The sequence below is a fragment of the Symphodus melops genome (assembly GCF_947650265.1).
Source record: "Symphodus melops genome assembly, chromosome: 3".
In the NCBI taxonomy this organism is placed as follows: Eukaryota; Metazoa; Chordata; class Actinopteri; order Labriformes; family Labridae; genus Symphodus; species Symphodus melops.
Window position 1 is genome coordinate 12,737,008 of NC_136693.1, and position 26,390 is coordinate 12,763,397.

The following is a 26,390-nucleotide window of genomic DNA, read 5'->3' on the forward strand; positions in this document are numbered from 1 at the left end:
TCAAGTTCTATTCTTCACATTATTCAAATAAGTTATGATCTCCTCCTAAAAAACTTACATGATCTGCTTCTATTTTAGTAAGGAATGCATTTTGAGAAGTGTTTAACCAATCTATGAATTTCATTTTCAGTGCAATTGAGACAATCCATTTCAAAACTCTTGTTCCCATACCGGGAGTCGAACCCAGGCCGCCTGGGTGAAAACCAGGAATCCTAACCGCTAGACCATATGGGACTTGACTCACAAATAGTTTTCTGTGAATCTCCCTGCTGTTAGATATGTTTATCTTCATGTACATTTTATTGGTGTTTTACAATTTATGTAATCGTATACTGTGGTACTTGTAACACTAGGTGCCATAAGCCTGACCCAGTGTCTAAATATGACAGTCCTTTAAGGTGACTGCATTTTTGCACAGAGTATTATAAGTTCAGTTGTTCATACTATAACAACTGTAACAACTGTAGCCCTGTAACTGGCTCTTTTAACTATTTTGATGCATATTTCCATACATTTTTATCTAATTTAATTTTGCACTGTGTGATTTTTCTTCTGCTATCCTGCTTTGCTGCTGTAACATTAAATTTCTCCATTTGTGAGATGAATAAAGGATTATCTTATCTTAAAGTCCGACTTCAACGTCCATTTAATCTAACGAAATGTTGGTTGCTTTTCATAAATGTCTTGCATCGGTGTGTATATTATCAGGAACCGGTTGTGATTGACATGCAGCAGATGTTGTCAAACTACAGACCATGAGCTGTTTTAGTTTGGTGAAGAATGCGGAAATCTGAGACAGTCTGGGTAGTATGCTCTATTCGAGATGAATCATTTCTGACACACTCAGACACACACATGAGTACATATCGTTTTAATTTAACAATTTACCAGGAATAAACACCTCAAAATCCTTATTCCCATACCGGGAGTTGAACCCGGGCCGCCTGGGTGAAAACCAGGAATCCTAACCGCTAGACCATATGGGAGATAAAAAACATCATGTGGGAGAAAAATAGCAATTATCTCACCTGACCTAGGTACAAGTTTTATGACTCACTGTGATGAGTAGTCTATACAGAGGACGTCATCTTAAAGAGTTTCACTGAGCCTTGGACTGAACATGTTACCAAGACTCTTACTCTAATTGACAAGGGAAAATCTGTCTCTGTTGGGTTGAGATGATTCGTCACATATTCACCTTCGTCTGACTCGCTGTCAGAGTCCTGATTGATGATGTCATTCCTCTGCTCCAGAGCTTGTTCAAGGGCTGCCTGAAGTTTCCGTGGTAACAGGGAGGCCTCGTCGTCCATCTGTAAACAACAGAAACACTGCAGTCACAAATGATCAACAGAAATAAAAATGGAAAAATTCTTGTTTATAGGCTAAAACTAAGACGCAGAGTGGAATATTTTACAACCTTGTTTAATATAAGACTCACTTTTGAGAGAGGGAAACACAAATTCTGCATCCTGCAAATGAACTTGTGTTCATAAGCAAGAAAAATGCACTCATTACATTACATGCTACATTTTTTGCAAAGTTGGTCTACAATGAATAGTAATGTGGCTAATGTCTGCTAGAAGAAAACTTCAATTAGCTGTATGTCAAACAAATGCTGACAAGATAATTTGCTGACTTTATAGAAATGATAATGTTTTGTGTTTTAGCATTCCAATGGCTGTAACACTTTTATATACTTTTATATATAAACACATTTATATTGAGCACCAAATGCCTGGGCTTAAATACGTCAAAGGTCCAACGCATAACAAGGATCCTTCCATTGTCTAAATTTCTGGTCAGTTTATTTATTATTCATTTACCTGTCGGATGAATCTGTCAGTTCCCAGGTCAACCATTAAAGCCTGTAAACAGGGAAAAAAAGAGCACATTACTATCAACTAGTTTTTTTTTGTTTTTTGTTTTTGCAAAACCAACATCTTTGAAACAGCTCCTGCACAAAATAAAGATTGATAACACAAAGAAAGTGAGAAGTCAATTAAATCCAGGAGAAGTGATGTTAAAAGGCAACAGATGTTGTTCACAGCAACAGGTACTTCCTCCTTAACTGTGACTGACATGTGTTTTCTCACATAAATCACTTCACTGAGAAATACAGTTCAGATGGAGGTAATACTAAGATAAAACAACTGTGATTTTTATTACAAAACCAGATTCAAACCCAAAACCAATAAACCAATAAATGGAAATGCTTTACTGTGATTCTTCTGCCAAAATATTTAATGGAAACCAAAACTGTTATGTAGACCAGCTACTCAAACTACCTAATGTCAACAGATGGACATGTAATGTGTTGAGGGATTTAAAAATAAACAATGTATTGTTCTGATTATCAGCCGCTCAAATGGTAAAGTGATATGTGAGCAGGGTTAACAGTACTGACTTAATAGGAGACAGTACTGACTTAATAGTCAGTACTGTCTCCCAATGGAGCGCTTCACAAGGTTTTGACTCATTTTACTGCCCCCAAGTGGTAAAACAATTAATGCAACTAGGAGTTGTTCTCTTCTAACATCTATGATCTAAATAAATTAATTTGTCTGAATTCACTAATAATCAGAATAGAGGTAGAGGTAGAAAATGCCATTTTGTTCAGGAATTATTGTGAATCGCTGTTGTTGAAATGTACCAGCGAAATGACACTAGTGTGCACTCTTTGGAGAAAGAAATTGGTATAAATCCAGGAAAAAATACAACAAAGAAACACAGGCACAGAAAAGGCAGGGACATGAAAATAAAAAGTGGAAAGGAAAGCTCAGTTAGAGGTAGACTGTCTGGGGAAACACAGAGGCAAGGTCCTCACCTCTTCCACAGGAAGCTCCTTGAGTTTGGGCAGAGAGCTGGACAGAAGGCCCACAAGGAAGGGAGTGGGGCAGCAAACAATATCCAACATGGACGCAGGTAGCACGGGGATGAAGGTGTGTTGCCAGGAGAAAGGGTAGAGCAGTGCCACCACTGCATGCATGCAGCTGGACAGGGTACTGATGATGAGATTTAAAAAAAATATATATATATATATATAAATATTTTTAACAATCACTGAAATAATACTACACTGAAGTGCAACACCAGATTAAACTGAGTCGCACAACCAAAACAAGGTAAATGTTTCACTGGATAATGAGTTTTTGTTTTCACACTGAAAGGGAAAGTGGGGTGCTGCAGGCTCATGGTGGCAAAGCCAAAAAACTGTGATAATCATACTTAAGTTGTTAGGACATCCATCAAATAAGGACAATTTTAAGGCTTTGATATTAGTGTCAATTTAAAAGGAATGGACCGTGAAAAGCTGGAAGGACACTGGTCTATGTTTCAAGCTGAAATGACAATAACTTGTCAAGCTTGTGTTAGTATAACTGCTAGGAAGTATCTAAAAAACATTACATATTATAGTGTTCAGAGATTTCCATCGTATTGTAAAACACAAACAAAAGAAACCGTAGCATTCAGTAACTGTAGAGCTAACAATAGCCTATAAGCTAGTTATCAGCTGAATGCTAACTTTAGCTAAAGACACAGTATGATGAGTAATGACTTTAAAGGCACAGAGAGTAGGCTATGTAACCTATCCATCTTTAAGCTTTTTCACCAGGTTAAATTACCTTTGATCCCTTTTTCATTTAACATATACTATTGTATACTATACTATACTTTTGTCAATTTCACTTAGATTCCTTTCTCTTTCAGGCTTTATACAAATGTGTTATCAGCTACTGACAGTTTGTTTGAGCCCATTCAAAGTATTATTGTGCGCGCACTCCCATGTATTGAGGCTACAGTCCTCAAGCGGGCGGCCCGGGTTCACGCCTGTGGTTCCCCACTCTCTCTCCCTGATCTCTGCTCCTGTACACTGTCCTTCCTCTCCAAGAAAAGGCAAAAAATGCCAAAAATAAATCTTTAAAAAGAAGAAGAAAAGTATTATTGTGACATTAATCTTGTCTTTATGGGTGGCGACGCTCTGACATGTCGACATAGTTAAGCTGGAGGCTTGTTGATGCACTACCAAAAAAGCACCAATTTGGTTTAAGTCCGACAGATGTGGTATAAAACTGGGATCACAAATAGCAGCCTGCTTTCTCACGATCCGTCGCTTGTTGACAGTGGCTGACCCTCCTCCCCTCTGTCCTCTACATACTGTCCAGCCCATGTACACAAAGAGAGTGAAAATAAACTGTGCCGACACACACACAGACACACACACACACATACAAGACAGAGGACTAAACCATTATGGATCAAGAACAAGACCAGGGATAAAACATGGTATTCAAACGTACTCCACTTGAGATATGTACACTTTTCATAAGGAATGTCTGCAATGTTGTCAAAAGAACATCACAGTTAACAAAAGACCTTTGACCTCTCATTCACGCTTAAGTTTCAGCGTAACATACAGAGTAACATACAGCATATTGACAGGAATAATGATGTCTGTTTTCTGAGTTCAATTACGAATTTCCCGCTGTTCTTCATTGTGGCTTTTAAGCACTTTATCTTAACTTTCCATGACTTACATTGCCAAGATTAAAATGTGTTTCATTGACAGGGAAAAATAGAATTACACAAGTGAAACCCAAAAACTGCAATAACCCACGGCCTTTTTTAATCCTTCTCCAGTTCACTCATAACATAAAGCACTTGCAGCTTTTCTTTGGCTGGTCTGATTTCCATTTGCCCGAGGAGGGCTAGATAATTCTTAACAGATCCCATCCCCGAGGTTTGACGAGTTCCAACAGGGAGCGATGGGGCACAGATCTCAGAAAAACCTTTGCCACAGGCTACATGTGGCCCTACACGCCACCGATACCAAAAGGATCAATTACACTCACTCCCCAACCACACACTCCTGGGAGAGGATGAACTTGCAATGAAAACACTCTGCACAACCAGAGGTTGCCACTCAACCCTGGAGAGAAAAAGGAACATTCCTGTTAGATCCAGCTCAATCCTGTACATGAAATGAAAAATAACCACCTATTTGATATTTTATTTTAATTTGATGATGTTTTATTACAAAGGGGCTGTGTATGTAGATGGGTATAGAAATTAAAAATTAGCAGGATGAATAATGTTGTATTCTTGTAAGCACAAGGAATATTTCTAGGGATTAGATGTTGGTCAATCCATTATTTTGGTCCAAACAGATTGCCATTAAAAATATCTGCAGAACAACAGTCATATTAGCCTTAGATGTTCATTGCTAATTTATACATGTAAACATGATTATAACTTTAAGTAAAATAGCAATCATGGTAACCATTAGCCATTTTAACCCTGGCGATGGGAGTATGGTTAGGATGCTGATGTTGATTAGCTCATAACATGACTGTGTAATTTACAGCCTCAGTTCTTTTAACATGGCTCTATTTGTTTGATCTTATCGCCTTTTCCTCGTCTGGCTTGTATGGGATTTATACTATAATCACTTCTGAAAGATCAGCGCACATTTTTACTGATTCTAGTAAAGCAACAATCTATGTGTGGTCTGTTTTTAAATAAGACAGAGATGATAAAAGAAGATGGCACATGTTCAGTGTTAAACCTCAACATTTGCTGATAAACATGAAAACATGTAAGCATAAAATAAGCTTCAATTATTAATTTGACTAATTTCAATATGATGACACACCGAACAGTCCCATTGCTTTATAATTCAACCCATCATAAAAGCGAGAATAACCAGAGCGGTCTGTGCAAAGCAGTTATGTGTTGAGATTTGGGAGCTAATCCTGACTTATTAGCTCTCATAGATCTGCCAGGCTTGGTTTAGTGTGTGTGAGACTGAACTGGCAGATACTACAGGAAACATGGGATCCAGAGGCTTAGTCCATAAAACCCCGGGGAGGAGGGAACATTTCTGTGTCCGAAACAGAGAGCGGTTGGGAGACAAAAGCCTACATCACAGCATGCCTCCCAGATCAACAACTGTAAACACACTACAATGTATCTGCCAGTTATGGCATTGCAAGATTCATTCCAAAGACAGAGGACAAAGAGGAGAAGACTGAGACAAACTGGACACCAGCTGTTCTGTAAAGTTTTGTAAAAGTAATGTTATAGCGCTTCCCAAGCTCAAAATAACACCTAAAATGATGTAAAGAGGAAACAGTGTAGATCTGGACCTATAGGATCCCTTATGAAAGGCTGCACATGGTTTATTTTTATCCTCCAGCAGAACGTTCTGAGCTCCCTTAGTCCCCAAATGGGTTTCCTTCACTTCCTGTCTTTGAGGATCTCTCAGGCTTCCCAGACAGCAACAGCAGGAGACATTTTACACTGAGAAATGGCTCCTCGATGAGAAATTCTATACGAGTTCTTATTCAAACCACAAAAACGTCTGAGTTTGATCAGCGATGTCTGGAAAGAGGACATAATGTGTGCAGGTGTTTGTCAATGTGAGCGTCTACATGTGGGCCCCGAACACTCACAAGAATGACACTGATGTGAAAATCAGCTGGTCAGGCGATAGGGAGGCCAAGTCTTTCTTAACTTGTTGAAAAACAGAACAAATTTCACATGTTTACATTGTAGGGATTCCAATCGAGTTCTGAGTTAAACACCACATGGGAACTGGTTAAGTTGTTAAAAGCTGTTTTGGCCGCATGCCAGCTGTGCAGACCATGTTACAGAAAGTGTTTGAGAACGACAAAGGGCTTAATGATATAAGCATGCTTCCACACTGATTAGAAAAACGCAAGCAGCGATGGTAATAACTCTAACAGTCTGAGGTTTACAGCCAGCATTGATCATAATACTACAGCTATAAAATGTTTAACATCAGACAGCTAGATTATTCAAAGAATACAAATGTCACTAGAAACTTAACATCATTTAAATGTCTGTTTTGTTATTAAAACATAAGTGGAGCAAACTTTTTCAGCATTAAGGGAAACCTGTAAGAGCATTTATTTAAGCAGCCTCCAAGCAGTGTGAGCCAAAAAGGCATTGTTAATTTTTTTTTTTTTTACTCATTCATTCCCTCTCTTTCTGTCAAATATACTATTAGCTTTCATTTTATTTCTTAATTGTGCTATTTCAATCTACATGTATGTAAATGTACTTGGCAATCAATTCTGATGTTCTGATTCTGATGGAGCCTCCACCTCCTTTAACGTCTTTTTAATTCATTTATCATTTTATTTTCCCTGTAAGAGAGTGGCAACTCTGGTAAAAACAAAGCATTGAAGATGGTATGATTCAATCATCTGAATGATGGAATCACATCCGGGAAATTCATTTAGATCAAATATAAAGTAACAATTTAACTGTAGGAGTACTTTGATGCCTTGCCAAGAGATCAATCGAAACTTGCGAACACAATTTGGTAACTGTCGTCATATTTAGCCTGAGGACTGACGGAGGCTGTTTACATAAGACTGCAGCTCTGTCAAAACTCGGTCAGTATCTGCAGGTCAATTGAGTTAAGCAATTACAGAGTGACACAGTTGATGATGAATTTATCCGATTAGCCGTCCAACTTGTTTTTACAGGCTTAGGATGGGGGAAATCATTTAGAAAGAAATTGACTGTGCAGACTTCAATGCAGAGGCAAACATCTGTCTGGTTAAACAAAACTTTCTGTGTATTATGACAATAGCTAAGAGAATTTAAGAAATCAAAGAAAGGAGGCATAGAGGACCCTATTGAGAACTCGTGCCCAACTTTTACTCCTTCGTTCTGCTTGTGTTGGATATATACATTTCAAGGGGAGAAACATACATCATCTACTGCTGCTGAGATATTTTGGGAATGGATTACGTGCCATAGGCCCAGAGGGAGCAACCCTTTTATCATTGGAGTCATTAATGCAGCAGTGTGGCCCTGTCACTGTTTCAGTAGAAACCAAAACACAGGACTTCTGCATATATGCATGCACGCTTACATGTTTAAACCATTGTTTAACTCCTCCCTCACACAGTTTGAACACATTATACAGCAAGAATGATAAAATATTCAAGACTAATTTATAACTCTTTTTTTCCCCATGTTCTTTATAAGGTTATTTCAGTCGTCTGTAACTTATTTGAGTTAATTTTATATCCTTCCTCTACAGGAAGACATTGTAACCACTGCTTCATAGTAATGAACCTCAGTCAATTTGAATTGTGGCTCGGATGGAAAATGCATGCATGCTGATCATTAGCAAGTTTATTGTTTGCCATATTCACCATTGACTTTTAAGCATTCTACCAAGCTATAATTGCTTATTAACAGAATACAGAAACCCTATCAAAAAACACTTAATAGGTCATACAACCTAATCCTGAGGGGACTTTTAATGTCTGTGTTGACTATTCTAAAAATCGAGTTAATTGTCGCTGAAACAGTTCTTTCAAAACCACACATGCAAACATCATGTTGGAAGAAAAAGAAAAGTAAGGTGATTTACAAAGTTAAAAGGATTGATCCTCTGGGAAACATGTGGACGTACTTTGTTGTAAATTTCATCATGAGTAATGAAGCTCGACTGAACCTCCTTCTTTCTTTATTTCGCTCCTCTGGAAGTTTGATTATCTATTCAGGCACGAAGGTCAGGGATTGCTTGTAATCAAACACCAATATATCACGGAAATATAGTATCTTAGACTATCTCATGATTCCCACCCTGTAACTCCTTGATGTTATCACCTCTGGTAATGAGCAGCTTTGAGCCGTCTTCTCCAGGGACACAGAGAGTGCCATGGATCATACTTAAGGAGTGAACGTGGCATCATAAGTCAAACGGTGACAGTCGAGCCACAGATCACAGGGGGCAGAGTCGCACACAGGAAGTGCATTCCTTCTCCTCACAGTCACTGCCCCCACTGATGTTTGTTTAAACTTGGCTTTGATACATGGAGAGATTTCGGTTCTATTCAAATCTCCTCCCCCTCCACCCTCGCCTCTAAAAGTATCCCTTTTTTCTGTTACAAGTGAACAGACTGGGACACTGAGTCCCTGGAGAGTCTTCGAATCTTATCAGTCCCACCCTGTCCTCCTCTGGCTGTGACTCTCACTGTGTGACCCACTTTCATTCTGCTATTATCCTGCCAGACTGACTTGCTACAGTAACTGACTGACACGATGTCTTATTTTTTAATACTTATCAATACTTTATTATCCAAACAGTTCCATTAGATCCTCTCCAGTAGATACAACAGCAGCATAATACAACCATCAGTTGTCTGTGTGTAGCCCGGCCCAGACAAACCCCACACAGGTTCAATGCTAACCACTGCACCACCCTGCAGCCTTCAGACAATCCCAGAAGCATAACACAACCACACAGCACACCGCACAGGTGAAACAAAAGCAAATAACATATGCAAGAACCTCATAGATATGAAATTGTCCGTTCATTGTGAAAGAGACCAATATTCCTGCAAAAATAATAAAATTGTTACTCCCTTTTTTAAAACCTAAACAACCCTAAATATTTATCATTTCACTCATTCTGCCCCATTACTGGTTTACCTATTCATTTCTGAGCCACTTTATAATAACTAGTGGGACATAGGGGCTGATCTGGATGATGTATGGCCTGTCCAATTTGTTCATGTTTTACAGGACTTCATGTAGATGAATAAATCCAGAAATTGCATTTGTTAGAAAATATCTGGGAAATCCTTATCAGGATGGATTTGACAGAAATGATATATTCCAAAGAACTATTGCCTATTAAGCAAAAAAAAAAAAAAAACACAATAGCTGTAAAAGCTAATTACCTATAAAACACAACATCTCACCTGAGTTTATCAGCCACAAAGATGACTCTGCGTTCCAGCAACAGAGAGGCAAAGACTCGTATCACCTGCCGTACACCGAGGCAACTAAAAAGACTGTCAAAGTCCACATGCTCCAGTCTGGAGTCCGTGGGTCGCCTCAGCTCGATGACCTGAGGGACCAGAATATAAGGGAAATATTTTGATTCAACAAATGATTTAGTAAGTAAATGTTCTTTTAAACACTTTTATTTTATTTGATTTAAACAAAAAGTGAAAGTCAAAAATAGGGTAAAAGCAGTTTTTCTGCTTTGATTATCACTGACCTCATTTCCTGCTCCAGGCAGAAAGGTCTTCACTTTGATAATCTTCCCTGGTGCAGGGAAGGGCGACTCCATCAAACTCCTCATGAAGGGATAAACTAGGGCTGCAGAGACGCCTCGCCGCCGCTCCACCTCGTCCAGGATCTGAACATGGGGGTTGACAAAGCAGAGTTAGGTTAACATATTTGAACGTATTGTGACCTCAGAAACATTCTGGAGACTGGAAATGTCTTTTACTGAAGGAGCCTGGGGTTCCAAAAAGACAGAAAAAAAAGTAACTGTTATTGAGGTTATTAACGAAGGTGACAATTCATGGAAAAGTATGATCTATTTACCTTGAGGCAATTGTCTGGAACTCAGCATTATTTTTTATGTTTTCAAAAATATCAAATGTTTTTTTTTTCCAAGCATGTGGGATTGGAAAATTCCATCTAGTGTGCCTGTCGGTCTGTTTTGATCCAAGCTGCCTGTTTTGGGAGGTGATTGGAGAAACACTTGTATTCAAGGTCATATTGCCTCTTTCTCCCTTGTCTGCCTGTCTGCCTGCCTGCCTGTCTGTCTCTCTCTCACACAAAATTCTCTCTGAAATCAAACAGAAGCATTTAAGTACTTTGTTTTCATGTCAGGTTTGCTGCTGTACAACTGGCTTGAAGTATGTTTTCTGTTCAAGTTCCTTAAAATGACATGATGCAATACTATACACACTCTGTTTTTAAGACTTTTAATGAATTGAAAAAGAACATTTAGCCTTCAGAGCACTGTAGATTGCACTGTTGTTTTTCAGCCTTAACTTAACAGCTTAAAGGTTATTGGGGGTTTTTTCACAGCCAATAATCAGTCTGATTGTCTTCCATATAGGTTTCAGGGACAGACAATAACATATTGCAGATTCTCTAGAATGACATAAAGCAGACACTTTATTTAAGCACTCTGGACTTCCTTGTGTTGAATTCATATATAATCAGATAAGACCAAAAAAGTCAAACAGAGTGACTGCTCTGCTCTGTGTAAACACAGAGTCAAAAGTAAAGGAAACAATAACTCTGGGAAACGTAAAAGGCGCTGAAAGTCATTTTAACCACAGTTACAACACCAAAGATTGTTATCAAACTGCACTGGCTGTCTTTAGTACGTGTGTGTGTGTGTGTGTGTGTGTGTGTGTGTGTGTGTGTGTGTGTGTGTGTGTGTGTGCGCGTGTGTGTGTGTGGTCACATGCACAGGGAAGACTGAACTCACTGTGGAGAACAAGTCAAAACAGCCCAGTCTGCTGATAACACAGTACACCTCTGGAAGGCGAGGTCCTTTCCCGGTCGGCTGTAAGAGAAAAGCAAAGGGGACTTATCTGAGATGGATGTTAATAGAGTTAATGAAGAGAAACATTCACAGAAACTATTTAATGATTACTAATTGAAAGTGCTGCAATGGGGTAGGTTTCAGACAAAGTGATTGACAGCACACTGCAGAAACATCGTTTTTTTTCTTTAAGATTTTCCATAGCAAATATTCTCTGTGAGATACATTTAACTGATAGAAAAAAGATGGACTAGATTTATTTGTTCGAAAACAGGATGTAATAAGATGTACCACTTTTGTCCACAGGGGGCACCAACATTAACACTACTAAGTTGCTGTTTGATTAGTTTTAGGACCAGTGTACTGCTTGCTTTAGATTTAAGATAAAATGTTTGTATAGAGCAGCTGAAGATTTCTAATCAAGGGTTGTGATTCAAAGTGAAAGTCTTTCATGTGGAAACCAGCTTCCTAAACACAGGTGGTTTATCTGCTCCTGCTGATAGTATCTTTTTTTCCCTTTGTACACTCAGACCATTATGTGCTTGAGACACAGACACTCAAACACACAAACCCAAATGAACACAAGCACTCAAGAAACACAAATCCACTTGTCCATATTAGGTATACAATTTTCTCCTCTTGTTTCTCCTCCACTTTTTCAAATGGATGATTAAATCAACTATGTGGAGCCTGATTCAAGTCCTCAGGAATGCTCGGTTATTGCCAATGGCTGGTTGGACAGCAGGAAGGAGGAAAGAAGAGGAAAGCAGAGGAAACAAAGTCACTGGAGAGGAGCAGCTCACCTCGTCCTCTACCTTCATTAAAAATCTGATTCTATCAGGATGAATCTCAGATCAACAGAGCACATCAGAGAACTTAAAAAAAAAAAAAAAGATTTTAGTCTGGTTAGAAAATTCCCAAAATGTCCTCCTGTTTTTCAGCTCATAATGCACATTATAAATGGTAGAGACACGCCCAGTAAACCTCTGAGAACATACTCACTGTTGCTCTGTAAACACACTCAAAAAAAACCATACAGCAAACAAAAAACTACCACCACATTCACAGAACCCCACTCATCTGTGATCTCTACCCACAAGCTAAATGCAGTGCTCAACAGAAAACTTCAAAGCTTTCTTTGGACTCATTATGAAGAAAAATGCTCCACAATGACAAAGTTAGGAATTCTCTTTGTCTGCCTTTCCTGAGAAACTCTAGTAAATTGTAATGTTTCAATCCTAAGCTTTTTTTAAAATCAGTAATTATAATGTTGTAATCATATTTAAATGCCCTCTATGGCTCAGAATGTAAGATTAAAAACATTTACATATTATGTCGCATCTCTATTTCTTTGTTTTTTGACTTTATTGGACACATATATTGATTGCAAATGCCTGTTATTAGATGGTGGTGTGGTTTGAATGTTTGTTATTCCAGATGTTTCTTTCTCATTCCTCAGTAAATCTTAACAAGAAAAGGCAGAGACGCCGAAAAAAAATGAATCGCATGTTCATCAGCAGCTTTTTTTTAATGAGCTGGTGAATCTTTTACTGTCATTTGTTTAGTCATGACCACATTTTTAACGATCTATTTCTGTGCTGTACTTGTTTACTTTCCGGCTGCCTCAGTTGATGGTCATGCAGCACATCAGTGCCCCCACAGGAAAAAGTTATCACATGTTCACATAAAAACAGTCTGTCAAAATAAACACTCTCAGCGGGGTGTGAATGGGGGGGGGGCAGCAGAAACTAACCAGCAGGCGTCTGCAGTACCCAAACCTCCTGCTCCCGTCCTCTCCGGTCAGCATGAAGGAGAAGGTCTCACTGTGGGGAAACAACAAATGTATGCACATAAGAAGCAACACAAAACACATGTACAATTTAGACAAACAATAAATATTCAGAGTAAATAACAAGGACTAAATTTACATTTACACAATTGTATTAGCTGAAATAACTCTGAATGGGGATTTTATGCTGCATGCAAGCAACAGGTGTTTGAAACGTAGGCACAGGCATAATGATAAAAACCCAATCATGTAAAATGAAACCATGGCTTCCAAACATAGAGTAAGGACACTAGTTACATGTATTATTAATCAAAGTAAATAGGTTTCCCTTTTACCCGTAAAATGCATTTAGACAAGTTTGATTTTAATATTGTGCCATGCATAGATGGTATGCCCAACATGCTTACAAGACACCATTATTAAGACAATGCAGAATGCAGAAAACAAAAGTGGACATGTCAATAACAATGCTAGTATAGAAAAAACAAAAACAAGCTGATGTGACCTTCCAGGCTGTAGAATAATGTGCTCAGCTTACATAGTAGTATTTACTGTATATTGTTTAGTCTTTTTACTTTATAAAATGTATTTTGAGTCTATGAAAAGTGCTCTATAAATAAAATGTATTGTCATTATTATTACAGATGTTTTCAGTGGCAGTTCATTCTCGGAAATCCTTAAAAAATAAAACACACTACTTGTATGATGACCTCTGTGGCTTTGGAGAAGCTATCCAATGTCAGAGCAAAGACCTTGAAAGTGCCATCAAGATTATCATTATCACAGGCAGGGAAGGTTTTAAAAAAAAGACTATTGTGGTGTGTTTTGTCAGTCTGCCAATAATGGTTCCTCTAATCATTATCAGTCATTAACACTGACATAAAAACTTAAAATATTAAGCTTAGTTTAATTAAAATCAAAGATTTCTACAAGCAATAAAGCCTTGCTAGCATTAGAGCACTATTGTTTGTCATAGTATTCATATAAACTAGGTCTCAAACCCCTCCCTATACTACTAAAATGGCTTCAGCCACCTGAGTTTGAGTGCAAATACTTTAAGGTGAGGGTTTAAATATTAAGCCAGCCAACTTAATGGAAGTGCAATGCTACATGGAATTCCCCCTTCATAGACAAGTTAGTAATAATTAACCACATAGATGTAGGAAGAGTTTCAGTCACACCTGGAGTACTCTGACACAGGACTCCAGTCTTTTGCGTCTGGGAAACAGAACTGAGGAATTGCTTTAAGCCTCTGCTCTGCCTCCCTCATCTGCTTTGTGGGCCTCTCTAACTGTGAGAGGAGAGAAACAAAAGAATTAAAGTTACCATCAGTTCATTCTCCCTTCTGAAAATGGTGTCCTCTTCTTTAAAGATCCCCCTGGATGACAGCCTGACCAATAAATAGCCAGACTGACATTTCTCCCGTAAAACCTCTGCCCCTTCCAGTCCTCATGAACTCAACAACAGAGAGAGTGTTCCCCCCCCCCCCCCCCCCCCCCCCCGTCTACAAAGATATACTTCTCCCAAGGGAAACAAACACATCAGAAATATCCTTGAAATATATTTTGAATGACTAAAATCATTTCCAGACTGAAAAACAGATCCTGGTTACGTTATGACTGTAAACAAGTCTTCAATGTTATAAATCTTGGCTTTCTATCCTTAATTACACATCGTCATCATTTGTCAGCAAACAGACACCTGTAGAAAGCGTGCGTAATCAGCTCCTGTTCAAACATGTTCTTTTCAGATGGGACTGCCCTGCTTTATTCATGGCATTAATATTTAAATCTCAAACAATGTTTGACAGGGTGAGGTTTGCTTTTGACAAACTGAAAAGCAGCACTTCACCTCCATCATCAAATTGACCATATAATAATGAACTTTATTTATGATTGTAAATATTGTAAATGTACAGTTAGTTAAAAAAAAAGTGTTTTCATCTGCGTAGTGGCAATATTGTGCTGCAGGGACGGTGTTTTACGGACCAAACCAATGGCTTGGCTTATTTTCAAACTGATATAAATGTTTCAATTTTTAACAAAGCTTGTGCTAACATGAATAATAATATGAATTAATGGAGGAGGAGTGGGAATAAATTAAAATTAAAATAGAAATCTTTTGTGTGTTGTCTTGAAATAAACTTTCCAAGTTGCTTCTAACAGACTTAATCACCAAAGGGATCGATTTTAAAATAAAAATCCTTTAGTCAAAAGCACTGAACAATGATAATGGCCTGAAGCCATCATTCTTGCTTGGAAACAGTCAGCTTTGATGTAACATTGCAGTACTAGTGATTTATAATTGCTGAACCTCATAGTAATGTAAGTGTATTATTAAAAAGAAGATGGATTCAGGCGTGACCTTTACCTTAGGGAACTGGTAGGTGACCTCTGGGGAGTAGGAGTTTTTGCTGGGTTTCTTTTTTAAAGAAACAACCACAAAATATTCAAAGAGTTCCCTCTCCTGCCACTCGATGAGCTGAAGCTCCAGAGTCCGGTAGCTTGGCGCCCGTCGGAGGATGGACTGCAGTTTTAACAACCTCTGGGTGTGAGCTTAGGAGGGAAGCAAACAATACCTCTTTGTATAAAACAAAATCCACACTTGATGCTATGAAATGGTAAGGTTTTATCAACATTAGTATTTGGCATTCCCAAATCAAATTAAATGGATGTTAGATCGGAAGTGGCTGAATATTGACTGAAGTGTTTGTCCAACAGTAGGCTGTTGTTTATCCTATATATGTTTTTCTAATGAAATATGTAAAGAATTCCCTCAGGCTTTTCAATATCTATTGTCTTTTAGTTTCTGATCATTCTGGAAGAATTCACAAGAGTAATATGATTATTACACAGGAGTACAGCAGTATACCATTCACAACCGTTTTGAGCTTCCCACCTTGAGCATAATGTCAGAGAATACAGTATAACCAACCACTGTATGAACATGATCAATGATGGTATGTGACCTTCCTGTTAACCTCAGTTACATGTCAGGAGCACAAAAAAGCCAAACATTAAAAAAGAGAAAACGTGTCATAAACACAGAGAAAAACAAAGTTCAGTAACTGACATGTGTTGCACCTAACTCTTGCGAATGAACGTGGAGGTCACTCACCTTTGAACCTGTCGTCAGAGTCGCTCTCACTCTCACTGTTGTCATCTAGAGGCAGACATGAGACAGACAAGAGGGTTTTCTAAAGGTCGTCGTTCTTTTTCACAAACGTGTTTATGTCATGAGAGGGACACAGAAAGAACTCTGTGTGGGTGGTTTAGACACAAATATTTACCCTCTTATCTTGCCTGTGGATAAAGGGAATACAGAGAGCTCTTACCCCTCAGCGAAGCAGTCTCAACATTGGACATGGACAGCTTCTTGAGTCTCTTCTTCCCACGTTTAGTGCAGTATATGGAGTTAATCCTCTGGACCAGCTGTAAATAAAGGAAGGAGAAAATGCTCTGCTGGAGATTCTTAGGCTTGTTTCTTTTGATCTCAAGTATAGAAAAGGGGGGTGAACCTGGATAAATGTCACACTGTGCTACACTTAATGAGTGCTGAAATACACAACTGAAAAAGTTTGAGGCAACTTCTGCTCTGACTTGTTCCTTACAGAATTCTAAGCTTATCTGATAGGAAGGAGAATATAGTCGGAGCTCTGAAGGGGCTTAGTCCAGGTGTTTGTATAGGATCTACTCGTGTGTACCTTGGGGATCCTCCAGTGCCTGTGTGAGGCCAGGGTATCACTGGTGCTCCGGAGGCTATCGTCCAGCAGGCCGCATGTTGAAGGCGATACACCCACTTGGGGGAGAAGCAGCATTTCATTGTGGCTGTGGCGTTTAGAAAACTGTGACATCCGGTGGCTCTTCCTCTCACTCGCACCAGAGAGGCGGAGTGACTGGCTGCTGGGTTTGGATGGCAACTAGTCAGAGAGAGAATAGAATGGGATAGGTTGTGTGCAAAATATTCAGAATCACTCCCTTTGGCAGCGTCCTTGTCAAATCAGAGATACATTGTTTTGGACTCAGCAGAGAACCAAACTGCATCCCTACTGTCTATTCTATTTATTTATTTGTGGACAAACAATTGCCTGCAGATAGACATTATTTTTTTCTTGGAATACTGACTAAATGACCAGTTATAAACAACACAGGGTTTTGCAAATACAAGGGTCTTTCTTTATTGTTAACTCCTTGTTAACTCATTTGGACATCTTCTTGAGAGATATTTATTTTAAAAAACCCACCAGATTATAATTACGAGGATTTTAACAATCGTTAACGCAGTATTTGCCTTCAGTGGTTGAGTGTTCATGATATCAAACCTGTTTATACAGAGGGTTTGATTTTTTTAAGTGGAAGGGGCGACCACTTACCGACCTTTATTTCAGTATCTCTGACTGTTCGTAGTACACCACATAAAGGACATTTAGAGGCTTTAGGGAGTTTACATACTTTATAACGATGAAGAGCTGTTGTGCTCGAAACGTTTTTAGAATACCAATGCAGTTAGAGAGCCGTCTTTTTCTCTGGCTCTCTATCATCGATTGACTTGAAAGTGCCTTTCTGAATCTGATCAAGTTTAAATCGTCGCTATAATGATGTAAACAAACATAAAAGGATTGATTGTTTGATGTTTGCCGTCTTTCAGCATCTTTAAGCAAAGACAATAAATCATCAAAATTGCATGTGCAGCACAAGACATGGTTCTCAAATGCATTTTATCAGCTGATAGTTAAACGTTGTGGGGAGTAAGGAAAAGGCAACAGCTGCCAGGTGACAGGCCCCTCATACAAACAGCAAATTTAACTGTGCCATGTTTTATACGGACACTTTTGTGTGACATTAAAATGTATTTCAGATGCTCTGATGACAAAAAAATACCAATTACTGACAGATATCTTTGTGACACCCATTGAATTTGTGTGGCTGCACTGTAAACATATGCATTAGTTTCTCCTATTTTGTATTTCTGACAAAGTATCTTGTATAGAAGTATTTCCTGGAGGGTTCAAACAAGCTTGCAGTTGTCTTTCGGTGTCTGACCTTTCTACAAGGAGAAAAGTGCGTCTATGTTGAAGTGAGGATGCCAAATCTGCAGGAAGACCTTCCTGTAGAGAATCACCAGATCTTTAACATATTAAACTGTTTCCTGCTCTGCTTACAGTGAAGACAGGGATTCTTAAACAGGGAAGGATTCAGCACTGACACTAAGTAAAGGGATTCAATTCAAAGGAAAACGTGTTATGATTACGAGGTGAAAACACATCAGTGCTGTTGATCCATACAGGCTTTTGACTTACCTGAGGTGGCGAGTTCAGCTTTGTGTCGATGGCGGTCCAAGATCTACTGCTCTCAGACAGACAAGACTTCCGACCTAAACTCCGCCGCTTCAGGTCCACATCCTCATACGGGTTCTCCTTCTCTGTGGGACGATGATAGTTTTCAGTTCAGCTCAAACATAATGTCAGCAGTAAAGCTAGAAGCTATGCAAAACGTATTTTTGACAGGAGACAGTTGAGAAAGTGGGGTCAGAAGGGGTCAATAAGGGTAGCAAAGGGTGTCAAGGGTCAGAACAGGGCCTCCCTATGGTAAGTCTGAATAGAGATGAGTCATGATAGGTAGGTCCTAGGTCACCACCAGCTGGCTCAAGTCTTTTCTAAAAGTCTAAAGTCTTTTCAGTTACTGTTGGCTGTGGGCCCCACAGGCCCCAATAGACCGAGCTGAAACTTCTGGACACATCAGTGACGATGAGTCACTGCCCAGGCATGCCAGTGTCTGCTGTGAGAGTTCAGGAGGTCCATCTTCTAAGATTCAGAGGATAAACATATAGTGTTCAGATAACGGAAACTGTTTAAAGAGGTCTGAATTATCTGTTTCATGAAACTACCTTACCCTATGTGTTTGTCATTATTTTTGAATTTACTGTTGTATTCATATCCTGTTTTTTAACAGAAACAATTTAAATGAGTTGGCAAAAAAATAAAATGCAATAAACCAAAATACTGCAGAATAACTAACCTTTGCACGTATATGTCTTAATTCTTGAGAAAAACTAATATATATATATATATATATATATCAATCAGAATCGGGTTTTATTGCCAAGTACATTTTCACATACAATGAATTTGTCTTGTTTTTTGTTTTTGTTTTTCAGAATCATTGCTTTTTTAACTATCATCTTTATGCTTGTAATCCTGCGGTAGCTGAGGGTATTTGTGGATATACATATATTTAGGTATTGGTTTGGGAAAGTTCCGTACTTAAACTTTTATTGGAACTGAAAATAATGGATTTGAAATAAAGTGTTCAGAGTACAGTATCTCCAAAAGTTTCAATGGGAGCATACTTAACTTCCCCTTTGTTATAGATGACTTCAGTCAAAACATGATAGCAAAAAAAAAAAGGAAAGAAACATTTTAGAGCCGCTCACAGCTCTCGCTGATGTCACCTGGCAGGACGCCAACTTCAATAAAGAAAAAACTTGTGTAACACCACAGTCCATGTCTATTCAGACATGCACTCTGAGAATAGCTTTCTGGCAGGGTCTGAAAAAGGTTGTGAGAAAGTGGAGAAACCACGGCGAAGAATAAAAACAGAGCCAGATGGCGTCTGAAGTGCATGTGGGGAACTTTGAAAGGAAAGAAAAGCAGTGTTATCTTCCAGCAGAAAGAGGAAAGAACCAGAAGTCTATTTGGTAGCTGTGTTTCTTCTTCCTGAGTTTATTACTGGAAAGAAAACGATGAACTCAGCCTCCCAAACAATGACTGTGTGTTTTAAAAACATCTAAGATGTTCCTGTGTTTGGAAAGCTCGATCTAGTTATTTATATTTAGACAATATGAAACCAGTTAGGGGTAAATACCTATGCACATAATAGTGAACACTGTCTGGGACGTTAACAGAGCTGGGTTGTATCTCACAGTAAATTAGCCGACTGGAGTGGATTTTCTGTGCATCATTAAAGCTAAGAAGCCCAATAACAGGCCTTAGTCTGACCCCACGTTGTGCTGCAACTCCATTAAACTGAAGCAATACTGTAATGAGAGCCTGCTGGGAAAATGATATGTCTGTATTGTCGCCTATGGACTGGAGGGTACTAATCTACTCCTCTGATTACAAACATCCAGAACTGTTGCTAACACACCCCCAGACACACAGTATTATGCAGGGAGTGGACACACCTCAGCTGCACACTGTGATTGTGCATTTCTGTGAACACAATGGACTCTGTGGGCAGGGTGAGGCACAGAACAAACAAGACCCACAATGTCAGTTTCAGATTACCCTTTAAAGTGGACGAGCTACAGTAAAGTGGCCCCACTCACCCAGTCAGTCGTAAATGGAAATATAAATGGGATGAAAAATAGGTTACAGTTTTGTAAGAACATTTGTCTCATGATACACAAACTTGAGTATTGGCCATTACAGAGTAGCGGTCAAAAATATAATAATAAAAAGTTCAACTGTGCTAGCTCATGTCTGAATGACTCTTTAAGTGTAACTTAACAAACCAAGCTTATGCACACACAATTCCCAGAGCAGCAGAGTGAGGCAAACTAGGTCAGCAAGTGAGTTTGAACAAGATCAGGCCTCTATAATGCAGACAGCTTCACTGCAGGACGGGGTGTGACTCATCTGCCTGTAAACAGATCACTCATTGGCACTTAAAACAGTCTCTTAACAATCTATCATGCAATTGTTTTGACACTGTAGCACAGGTGGCACATGACTTGCACTTAAGGTTAAATATCTGACATGATGCATAGTTGACAAAAACACGAACACTTTAAGTGATAGTCTGAATAAGGCTCATAAAGGAAGCAAAGATAACCAGGTGAAGTTTAGAAAACATGCATGCACTCCTGGTTCCCTGAATGAATTTCTTTTTAAAATAGAGGCTAAGAGGAACCAAAACATGGTTCATTTATTACTTTGGCTGTTCTCACACAGACCACTTAACCTGTAAACCGCTGCTCCTCTCCATTAGGAAGACTGTTTGAAATAGCGGGAGGAATCTCAAACTTAGGGTTAGTCTCTAGGGTCAGTATCTTTGTCAGGAACAAACACAGTTTGGCAAAAGTCTGTTTTTAAAAAGCAAACTGAACACAGACAGCGCTGGAAGAACAATAGGAGCTTTGTGACAGCTCACATGAAAATCAGGCAAGCTCTGGTACCCTCCTTCACGTTATTGCACATCCTCGGTAGAGAAAAAAAAAAAAAAGCTGATGATCCCGACACTGATCTCGTGTGGAATGTTATAGCGTTTATCAGGACCTATTTGGAAATGACTATACATCTTTAATGAAAAATATGTCAGAAAGTAAAAGAACGTTTTCAGTGCATCTGAAATGCAAGCTTTTTCATGAGACTCATACTGACACACTTTTCTACCGTGTTAACTTTGCACTGAGGGAACCAGCAACTGGACTGTGCAGAGGGCCTGGGGTCATTTGCTAGTGGAAAGGAATTTGGCTCTCAACATGTTCAGCTTCGACAGTTTACAGTGAGACACACAGGGTGTTGTTAAAAGGGTTTGTAATGTGAAAGGATGCTGCTCCACAATCATAATTAAGCAACAAGAAAAGCATGATATTTTTTTTTTATTTGACAAAAGATTGGTCATTGGGCTCCACTATATAACCACATGTTTTCATGACTCATTCTAATTGTATTCGCCCATGCTGAGTCTTTATCCACTCCACTCCTTTACATGAAGCAGGTTCAGAAGGAGGAACTATCCTTACTGTCTTTTAATATCAAGCCATGCTGCATGAGGATTTCACTCATCTCACAAATGTCTTCTAAAATCATTGTTGCATTCCACATAACCATAAAATATGTGCATTTACAATCCACGAAGGGATCTGTGTAAAAATGTAACACATATTTATATATTTTGATTGAAAGGTCTAATGCAGCAGGAATATAATATTAAATATAGAGGACTTTCTAAGATTAGCATGTAATATTATATATTTTTAATGTGTTCTACTGATCTAATTATTTGATTTATTTGATTTGTGAAGCACTTGTAACTGAGTGTTTTAAAAGTGCTTCATAAATAAAGTTTTATTTACTTACTTACATTTTGAAAAGATCTCAGGACGCACTCCTTGAAGATTACAACAATCCTTTATGGTGCAAAGCAACTATCAATATTAAGGCCTTGTTGCTGTTAACATTCATGACTAATGACTTGATTATTAGCTTGATTAGAAGGTTATTTGTTTAGCCCATAAAATAGCATACATAATTTCTTCAAAAGTCCAAGTGTGCATTATTACATATAAATATATGAATTAATCTGTCATTAAAGATCAAGAAACTCAGTAGATATTTCATACTCAAGATGCCAATGAAAATAAGGTCTTGCCATCAAACCACTGCACTTACCTACTATGTCCTCATAGGCATTCTCCTCTAAAGTGCTTTTTGAATTGGGTCGGCTCCGTGCGTCTGCGGTCAGAGTGCCATTCTCTGTAGGAGAGGACGGATATGAAGATGGCAGACTGGTAGCATCCTCTGACTCGCAAGACTCTCTGAAAAGAGATGGAGGAGACATTGCATATCAGCAAACACAACATTTACAAGCAGGAAGAGTCGGTAAGAATCAGCGTCTACCTCAAAAGAAGTACACAGATAACAGAAACAGTCCAGATGGTATAAAAAAAAAAAAAAAAAGGTCCAGATGGCTGGTTTTACTTCTTCTCCACTTGCCAACAACAACAGATGAACAGGTGGCTAAAAAAAACCCAACTTCAAGCGTCGACTTATTTCCTCAAAAATCTTGAATCACAAGCCACTAATAAAATACAGAAGAAGAAAAAAAGAAACGGCTGCATCAACATGTGCTCGAGTCACAAGAAAAGTCACAAGTAAACATGCAGATATCTTACGATTGCCTAGTGTTCTTTGCACATCATGTGAAAGCTGCAGCCACACTAGTGCTGGGATCTACTGTATGGTCGTGTTGCACCACCAACAACTTGTGGCTTTTAAACTTGGTCTGAAACTGCTCGGGCCACAGGAATGTTAAACACAGAGTCCAAGCAATGAACATTTTAGGATTTCATCCCCATCTATGCACAGCGACAATCTGAAGAGGCCCCACCCTGACAGAATCTACACACTGAGGACGTCTGATACTGAGAACTATGTGTTTAAATGAAAACAAGACTCAGCTCACATTCAATAAACAGGGGGACACATTGAACTCGTGCTGGATTTCCCCGTTCTCTACAGGATAGGGTTAGATAGATAGATCTGGGGTTTTTTTTAAATAAACTGATTATTGGGGATTTTAATTTCCAAACATTTCAAAATCACACATTTCAATAGAGCTTCTTTGTATGAATGGCTCTCATGATGACCTGTAAGCAGTTACGAAATAACAATGATGGCATCATTCCAGTTGAATAAAACAAAAAAAGCTAGCGAGACAAGAAAGTCAGATTTAATACCATGAACCTTCCTGTAAAAATGTGAATTTTGAAGACGTTAGGATAACCAACATGTACAATTCACTTCTCCACAGCCAGACACCTGATTCAGTTGCTCATCAAATCACCAAAACAAACAAGTTTTTAAAAATCTTAAATGAAAACCACTTTGATGCAACAATTCAAATGTCTTCTTTGTGTTTCCAATGATTTTATCTGCTGACACCTAATTGTTGCTCTATAATGTTTGTGGGATTTTTTTCTTCAATTTTTTTTTTTGTTTTTCCTAAAAACAAAAATCTGCAAAATCTGTTCAGCTAACAGGTGGAACACAACTCCTATGCAATGAAATATCTGTGGCACTTCTAACATAAAAAAAACAAATCCAAACTCTACAAGCAGAAGCACATTGTGACTCACTTTTCCTGGATCTTCACTGGTGCGCTCCCTTCACTCTTTGTTCGTGTCATGCTGGGTGCAGGAGTGGATGGAAGAGGAGGGGGAGACTCAGAGGCTCTGTTTGGAGGTAGTCCATTCGCTGACAACAGGCCCTTCTGATCCCGTTTGGCGTCGTACTCAAAAGTGCGTTTGGGTTTCGGCAAGGGGTTGACTGGCTGACTGGGGGGTTCTGGGCTCTCAGACCTGGCTGAGCTAACGCTAAACCTTTGCCTGAGTTTGGAGAGCTTATCAGGTACCAAGGCTGTATCTGGTTCAGTGGCAACTGAGCAAATGCTGCTGCGCTTACTGCCGCAAGTGCTGTCCAAATCATCACCTATAATAAAAGACTTCTGTCTTGTCTTGTCTGGAGCATAACAGTTATTGAGAAAACGGGGAGGGGACGGGCTAGGGTTCTCCTTCAAAGCTTGTTCTATCTTTTGTATCCTGTTGAGGACTGCTGAAGTCTCCTTCCGGGTAGAGAGGGATCGCACAAATGTCCCCGAGGACTCTGACTTGGCTATCCTTTTTTGAAAGCGACCTTTGTCTGAAACTCCTTCCTCCTCTTCCGTCTCTGTGTAGGAACATTCAGAGAAAGCCGTGCTCATCCTGCGAACTCCCTTAAAGTCAAATGTTTTCTCACTGCAGGGGGAAGAGAGCAGGCTGGGGCATCCTTCACTGCCCCCGACACGCTCTCCTCCTCTTTTATCCAGACACAGACTCATCCTAGGCAGATCTACTCTTCTGCACTCCCATTCTGAGATCTTCTTGCGGATTGCAGTAGGGGGAACACCTGCTAACGAGCGTGTGAGAGAGAGAGAACGTTTGTGACTTTGGTTCGAGGAAGGCCCCAGTGAGAGCGTGCTCCAACTCAGGGGCCGACCATTCAGTCCATCCCCTGGAGAAATATCCCCCTGTCCCTCCTTCTGACTCTCCTGACTGGTCTTGGTTTGAGTGGGGGGCTTATAGATAGAGAGCCTGTTATCCAGGCAGCTGATGCTCTTTGACTTGGTGAGACGGCCTTGGGAGTTGGTGTCGCCTGTGAGGGATGCACCGCTGCACAGGCTGGAGGTCTTGCTGCTCCAACCAGCACGTACCAGGAACCGGCCGTCAGTCCTGACGTACCTACTCTGCTTTCCAGAGGTCTCACTATCGCTGAGGAGAGGCTGCTGGCTCTGCCCCTGACTGACAGAGAGAACAGGACCTGGAGATGTGGACTGGCACCTGAAACAAGACAGAATAGTATGAATAAAAATGTACGCAGTTTCTTTTAAAAAATAAGGACATATCTAAGCCTAAAGGATTGTGTAAATTAAGTGGCAACCTTTGGATTTAAATAATGAAGCTAAAGCGGATATGTTCAAGACTGCAGTTCCTACCATTAAAGGCTGGCTCTTCCCCATCAAACCCCACATGAATATGCCCAACCTTACAGCAAATCAGCAATGATCAGCAAATTACAAATCAAACATGTTCACAACCTGGAACAAAAAGTCTTTCAAACTTTTCTTTTCTTGTTAAATGAGGCTAATATGATTTCAGTTCAGTAACAGTGTCACGCTTCTGTCACCTGTGTCAACCTCAAGTCTTTACCTGCATGTACATATATGAGCCATATCAAACATCTTCTCTCATGTTCATCCAAAGTTCTGAAAACTCTACCTGCTCGTCCTTCCGCTACTTGACCCATCCAAATAAACTAGTTTTATGCTGTGCCATAGCAGTCTCGTTGGTGAACTTTATACAAGCACTTGTTTGCAAGGTAATTGTTTTTATATATTTATGAATTGATTGTGTTTGGATTGGAGACCTGTTTTTCGAAGTAACCAACCATTGAGCTGATTTGCTGCTTACCCTCCAACATGAGTTGTGCTCGGAAGCATCAAGTTTGCTACATTCCACACGAGCCCTCTTAAATTCTTTCGTCTAAACTACTCCAGTCAGGTACCAACACCAACAGAATCTCACTCAGAAGGAAACACTTTGATGACAGTGCAATTTCTTGAGAAACAAAACAGAACAAGAAAGAGATGGGTCGAAGAAATCTTGGAAACTCAGAACTCTGCGACAAAACTTTCAGTCATTTAAAAAGAAGTGGGACTCATCATTGTGTAATAAATGGCTGGAAGTCTTTCTGCTGTTCATCGTGTAACATTGATCTTAACACACACTATCTAATTGGACTGTTTTAACCAGTTTAATTTTCATTAAAGTATTGTATTATTGAACCTGATTGGCAAATCTTAAAATCTGCCAACAAATCTAGAGCTTGAAAAGTAACATAATGTGGAACAGATGAGAGAAAACTGAAGAATCAGCTGAAGACTCTGAATTCATTCCCAAGATCAAAGACAGAATGAAAACCTGATCCACTTATTCGGAAAAGCC

The 26,390-nt window shown here is 39.3% G+C and overlaps 1 protein-coding gene across 3 annotated transcripts in view; it reads right to left on the reverse strand.

The window, feature by feature from the left end:
* Window positions 1-26,390, reverse strand: part of dennd2b (DENN domain containing 2B) — a 47,701-nt gene that overhangs the window by 2,316 nt on the left and 18,995 nt on the right. For all 3 annotated transcript variants that reach the window (XM_079339185.1, XM_079339186.1, XM_079339184.1), the window contains exons 3-17: window positions 23,988-25,226; window positions 22,522-22,667; window positions 18,427-18,548; window positions 16,831-17,046; window positions 16,462-16,558; window positions 16,245-16,289; window positions 15,498-15,682; window positions 14,309-14,418; window positions 13,092-13,161; window positions 11,282-11,359; window positions 10,049-10,189; window positions 9,747-9,895; window positions 2,825-3,002; window positions 1,824-1,865; window positions 1,199-1,310 (exon numbers count right to left, since the gene is read on the reverse strand). In XM_079339185.1, the coding sequence (XP_079195311.1) occupies window positions 1,199-1,310; window positions 1,824-1,865; window positions 2,825-3,002; window positions 9,747-9,895; window positions 10,049-10,189; window positions 11,282-11,359; window positions 13,092-13,161; window positions 14,309-14,418; window positions 15,498-15,682; window positions 16,245-16,289; window positions 16,462-16,558; window positions 16,831-17,046; window positions 18,427-18,548; window positions 22,522-22,667; window positions 23,988-25,226 (2,930 nt within the window). The remainder of the gene's footprint in view (window positions 1-1,198; window positions 1,311-1,823; window positions 1,866-2,824; window positions 3,003-9,746; window positions 9,896-10,048; window positions 10,190-11,281; window positions 11,360-13,091; window positions 13,162-14,308; window positions 14,419-15,497; window positions 15,683-16,244; window positions 16,290-16,461; window positions 16,559-16,830; window positions 17,047-18,426; window positions 18,549-22,521; window positions 22,668-23,987; window positions 25,227-26,390) is intronic.